At 38.1% G+C, this 6,333-nt stretch overlaps 1 protein-coding gene across 1 annotated transcript in view; it reads left to right on the top strand.

Annotated features, from left to right (window-relative positions):
* Positions 1–5,527: 5,527 nt before the first annotated feature.
* LOC107730003 (keratin, type II cytoskeletal cochleal-like) overlaps positions 5,528–6,333 on the top strand; it is a 9,390-nt gene continuing 8,584 nt past the window's right edge. The window contains exon 1 of the mRNA XM_016540745.1: positions 5,528–5,569. Within this exon, the coding sequence (XP_016396231.1) occupies positions 5,528–5,569 (42 nt within the window). The remainder of the gene's footprint in view (positions 5,570–6,333) is intronic.

Here is a 6,333-nt window from a genome sequence, read left to right as displayed (position 1 = left end):
CGTTAGAAATCCCAGAAGACACTGTGGGCGGACGACGTACGAAGCCTGTAAGCTTTTAAACTTCTCACTGCAAGCATGTAAATATGCGACGGCTCGTGAAAGTAAACATTGTCATTTTGTTTGGCATAATTTTAATAAAGTGATAAAGACCTGGAAAAAAGCCTGTCATACTTTTTTTTGGTACATTTTTTTTAACATTTACCATTGACAAAATATAGTTAACATTAAATATCTACCTGGTCTCATGGCAAAAACGTACCTGGGGGCACTTTTTCGCATATTTTATTTTAAGTACATATCATATTAAGTACATATCACTGCAGTTTCCAAAAGAAATGAACACTAGAGGCAGTAAAACTCCGACACCTTTTATTCCTTTTCACACACATTTACAGTGTTTTGATTAATAAAGCATAATTTTTGCACAATTACTTGAAGAATATTATGTTATGACTTCAAATCAATTTTAATATGCTGGGAGATTTTAAAACTGATGCTTTTAAATGTTATCATCACATATATCCAGCTTGATATCTATGGGTTTTCATAGATGGTAGGTTTGTTCGGTAGCTCATGGAGTACGGAAACGTACTTGAGAGGTGAGGAGCTCTGGTTTGAATCCCATGTGACTACGGTTCGACAAAACTATTCAAATCTGCATATAAGGAAGTTCAAATGGTACGGTTGCATCAACAAATGCATTTTTATATCAGTTTTGCTTTTGTTAACACTATCGGGTAGATTTAGGGTTGGGTTTGGTGTAGGGCATATTTCCAACACGATAGAGCATTAACTTTTAGCGACAGTCCCCGGATATTTGAATTCTGAACCGCCGCAATACGTACCTGAAGCAACGTAATAAAAACACAGCAATACGTACCAATATCAACGTAATAAAAACGTGCCAGGGTTCACGTATTGAACCCGTGTTTTAGCGCCACTCAGTGGACATTTCTCTTTGAAACTGCGGCGAAACGTGCAGTAAGGTACGTAAAAACGGTGTTGCAGAAAAGTACCCAGAGGTACGTATTTTTATTAAATATACATGCCTAAGCCTAATCATTTTTACAAATAGGCTACATATGGTAAAATAAAAAGAATAATACAAATACTATGAAAGTATTGTATATAATAATCTGAAATGTTTTAATATGACATTAGTTTGTGATGTTACGTGTTATTTATTGTGTCTCGCTCCTTATAACGTTCTGGGACTGTCAGTTCAGCGGCAAGATCACAGCGCATCTCAATTCTCACAAAGATGCGTTCTGTGTTCTCTTGCTTTCAAGGTAGCCTGGCAAGACCGATGTCCACGAGAACACAAGTCCGTTCTTTGCATTCTTGGAATTGAGAAACAGCCAATCTCTGCCCCGAACACTTTGATTAGGTGGTTCAGGTGTGTTTGATTGAGATTTGAGTTGAACTTTGAAGGATGGTAGGTCTCCAGGAGCAGGGTTAGCTACACCTGCTTTAGACATAAAGGGCCACATCTTGATGTTGACCCTCTCATCTAAACACTCATTAGATGTATTTTCCCTCCTATCTCCTAAGGTCAGTGACTGAGCAATGCCTGGTCGTGCCAACACAGCTAGGCTGCTTTCTAAACCCATCAAACTCACTGCCTTTAACAGAGGCATGAACTTCCAACCATCACTTGAGCAGCCAAATCCATTTAACTTGCAAAATTTAACAGCCATTTAACTGTTTAATCACACACACAAAAAAACAAAAGTGTGCATTAAGCAAGTGAATGTGGTCAGTTTTGAATTCTTGTTAACCCATAGCTTTCACCACTGCTCTGTACTTCTGCTCTAGCTATTGAAATGTATGGTAGCACTGCTTCTTGTTTCCACCTTTGGATTACTAGCTTCTGCTTGTATTATTATCGTAAGTTGCTTTTGTTAAAATAAATATTAACTAAATAAATGTAAATTGTAAATGAATAATGATGGATCAGAATGTTGACATTTGGGAACAGTTCTTGGGGACTTCTCTGGGCATGAATCTCTCCTTGGCATCACATCTGTAGAGGACTGTATTTAGGCTACTCACTATATCATGAGCTCATCATGTCCTTACATTAACATATGACCTTTGGCCCCTAGGTCCTAAGGAATTGTGCATCTTTACTAAAAGTATTTTACTTTCATACTGTACTACTAAGGTTGTAAAAAAGGTTGTTTTTGACCACCGCAAACCACTAAATAATATGCATGAACATTTAAAACGTTATTTAATATTAATTTCTTGTTTGATTGTTTAGGCAAAAAAAAAAAAAGAGGATAATTAAAATTTTTATTATTTTCCACAAGCTAAATATGGAATTGTCACATGTGCTCATCAGGTCCTTATTTGGACATGCTCGTATATGTTCGTGAAATCCATGAGACCATAGGGTGCCCATTTGCTATTTAATGATTCCCTTTTGTAAAATGATTAAAAGTGATTTCTTGATCAGCTTGCATCTGGTGAGAAGACATTTGAACAAGAACCAATATCTTTATGCATAAACTCCATTGCATGATGGAAAGCACTATTTGTTTGGCTGGAGAATGAATCAGATAACCTGCAGCAAAGGTGAGGTAAAATCAGTGGATTGGCACCACAATTCATCAAAATATACATCTTCGTATGAATAGTTGATATGATAAATGTTGCCTTGAGAAAGAAAACAAATTGCACTTTATTGCATGGTTTTTACTGTCATTAAGCTGCTAATGTTTTGTTCAGTACTAATGTTCCGTTTCTTGTAATGCAAATTAAATACAAATATTTATATCCAGCTCTAATGTCTTTACTTGGAGCCGACTTTACTTTACACGGTGACATCAGATACAGATTCATCCTCCCATGGAAATTATGGTATCCTTCATAAAGCCTTTGATCCAGACACAATGCACAAGTCTAAAAACAGCTCTGCTGGGGCTCTAGAATCATCAGCTGAACAAAAGACCTGTGCATTGCAAACTGAAATCAGTCAATTCATGTTAATGTCTCAACTGGCTGCTAGTTGCTGCCCAGAAATGGAGTAAATGTTTGAGGAAAAAAAGCTTCTTTTCAGAACAGCTGAATTTCATCAGATGATATTTAGCTGATGTAGGTGATGATGCTGATGTAGGTTTTACTCAACTCTGCTGAGTTGAGTAAAACACCTGTCATCAGAGCACATGCAGTCATTGGTGACACACCATCAGTGATCTTTATACTACATTTGTTTGTTTGACATATCTGTGAACTGTGGAATGAGACCTTATTTTGTGAGGATAAAAGTGAATACAAGAACACATGGCCGTCCATATTTACAGTACAAGTCAGTGATAGACTAGGAGATCAGAAATTATGCCCATATAGTCACAGTGAGGAAATAAGTAGAAAGCAGGATAGATAAAACAATTCCTAAATACAAGAATAACTAATGAGAAGAGTGAAATTTGTGAAAGTTTGCCAGACGTTGTATTGTTTCTGACTTTGTGGCGCACAGCTCTTCATTCTGACAATTCTTTATGTTAAAACAGCATAGCATCAAGAATGGTGCATTTAAATCTAAGGGTACCAGAAAACACTTTACTATTATTATTAAAATTAAATATTAAATTATAATATAAAAGAACCCATTTAAAATAAAAAGGGCATTTTTTCCCCTCTTTCTTGACTGGATCAAACAATTATGATCATGCAACCTTATGATTTGATCTGTTAAACTGATATTCAATTCTTTGTAGAAAATGTTTATTAATTGTAGTAAAAAAAAAAAAATGCTATTTAGCTCTAACTCACATTTCGTGCTAAACCTATTCGATTTTGCCCAAGGAACTGACATGATTTGGAAACTGTTGGGACAATAAAGACAATAAATACTATTATAATACTGTTGTTTTTCTATTTTCTGTTTTCAGACATTTCCAAAATTTAGCAAAATAGTAAACCTCATGTAAAAAACAAACAAATAAATACAAACCAGTTAATTTATTATTTAGTTTGACTTCCTAATATTTCTGAAGGTTAAGCACCTGCAATGACTAATACTTGTGGGAAAAACAAAAATATTTTACAACACCTGTATAAAGCATCAGTAAATCTCTCTGCTACTTTTGACACTTTTCATGAAATGCTTCATCATTTATCTCTGGCAGTATTTTTACAGTCTACTACATCTATGGATAATGATCCTCCTGTTGTACTCTGCTGCTTTCTGGGAGTATAGCTTGTCTGACAACAGTGAATTGGGAAAGATTTTCCTCTGTATCCTCTGGAAGAGCACACCCTGGGCCTCTCTGGCCTGCACATCAAAGTTTGAGAGTGAGCTGGCCAGGGGTTTAGATCCCCTGCACCTGCTGCTTACTCTTGGCCAACTCAAATACATTATTCCGCCTGCAGAGCAACTTAATGGCTTCTGTGGGGAGCTGGAAACAAACAGCTACGGTAAAATCGCCCCCTGTCCTGTGGCAGGAAGTGCTCCATGCATGCACACTCTGGTACGTCACGAAAAACTAAGGTTGATTGATGACCCAAGTATAAACTCTGAGTAATTCTTAAACTTGGAATGTTTAATAAACTCTGCGTAGGTATATGCACAACTTTCCAGACTGGGATGCTGTCATTTGTAAAACAAGCCATTACAATTGCATATACCAATGAACATCTGGCGTTACAGCGTCTTTGCTGTTGCACCATTAGGTAGTCTATGCTCTCCACTGAGCAGGCAGAGCCGTTTGGGTTGGACAGGTATCAGTACTAAGCAGTGAACAAATCATCGCTAAGAAAAACAGAATACATCTGTTTGGAGACTTGGCGTCCTCTCTCTGGCATAGTCACACTTGACTTCAGCAAGGCAGGGCTGTTTTCCATGAGAGTAGCAAAGTGACAACATCTGCAATTTCTTTTAAAGAGGAAAATAAAAACAAACCATGATGCAAGTAGGCTACTTAAGTGCCTTGCAATATGTATAAACAGAACCAAAGGGACGACCTCAGAGTTTCCTCAGCCATCAAGTTAATGTCAACTAGCACGGTGACCTTTCTGAACAGTGTCATCTCTTCTCTGGTTTAAAGATGAGGCATGTAAATGTTCAGCCAAGACCTTAAAATTTACTGGCCTTTCTTGGCATTCATTTGGTTGTACTGTGAGAGAAGTGTGCCACCCACCTTCAGCGAAAGAAAGGCATGAGGGGACTGAATTGATCATATATTGAAGAAATTAAAAATGTAAGAAGTCAACATGCTGTAAAGCAAAGGACCAGAGGCTGTTTTTATTAGAACTGTTTTCAGCCAAGTCACATCAGGGAATGACATGTGATAGCTTCTCGCCATTAGATACATCACAATCCTGCACACTCCCTGTGTGATACGCCACAGGTTGTTCTGTACATCCTTTATATAATCATATACATTGTCTGTTCATCACAGCTGTTTATCTGCTTAAGGAACAGCCCTAAGGACACTTACTTCAAACCTCAAAGATTTTAGCTCCTTGCCGCCGTCGCCTCTGGCCTCTGGCTTATGCACTGAAATGACTCAATTCAGCCGGGATGCCCTTCAATCCCCCACAATCCAAAGACATGCAGGACAAGGTGAATTGGACACTGTAAAATTCCCGTAGGTGGAAGTTAGAGTATGACTGTATGTGTGTCTGTTAGTTCCATGATGGACGGGCCATCCATCCAGGGTTTTTCCCTTACTACAACCCAAGCCCCATGGGATAGGCTCCAGCATCCCCATGACCCTACATAAAACAAGCAGTTTGGAGAATGGATGGATGGATGGACAGAAATATGATAATATTTACAAAACCGACCATATTTACATTAAAGGGGTCATATGGTGCGATTTCAAGTTTTCCTTTCTCTTTGGAGTGTTACAAGCTGTTCGTGAATAGATAAGATCCCTAAAGTTGCAAAGGCTAAAGTCTCAAACCCAAACAGATATTCTATATAAAAGTTAAGACTCGTCCACTCCCTCTTAAAACGCCTCGTTTAAACACGCCCCCACATGTCTACGTCACTGTGTGGGAAGATTTGCATAACACTGCCCAAATGTATAAACAAAGAAAGAAGGCGTAACTTTGATTCTCTCTGTAGTATTGTTGCCGCCGCCATGTCGTGGAGATGCTGTGTGTTTAGTTGTGAAAGCGAAACTACATTGTTTGGTCTTCCAAAAGAGGACACAACTAGAAATCAGTGGTTAAGTTGTATTTATAACACTGTTCCAGAACACTTCAAACCAAATATTCAGATGTGTGCAACAAATTTTACAGAGGACGAGGACTGTTTCCTGGGAGAGTAGCCTACAATGCCGGTGTTCCGGTGAATTCAGTTCCCCTGTTTCCCCTTCGGCG

Source organism: Sinocyclocheilus rhinocerous, unplaced genomic scaffold (genome assembly GCF_001515625.1).
Source record: "Sinocyclocheilus rhinocerous isolate Xijiao unplaced genomic scaffold, SAMN03320098_v1.1 scaffold969, whole genome shotgun sequence".
Taxonomy (NCBI): Eukaryota; Metazoa; Chordata; class Actinopteri; order Cypriniformes; family Cyprinidae; genus Sinocyclocheilus; species Sinocyclocheilus rhinocerous.
Note: the sequence above shows the minus strand (reverse complement) of the source record. Positions and strands in the feature narration are given on the sequence as shown.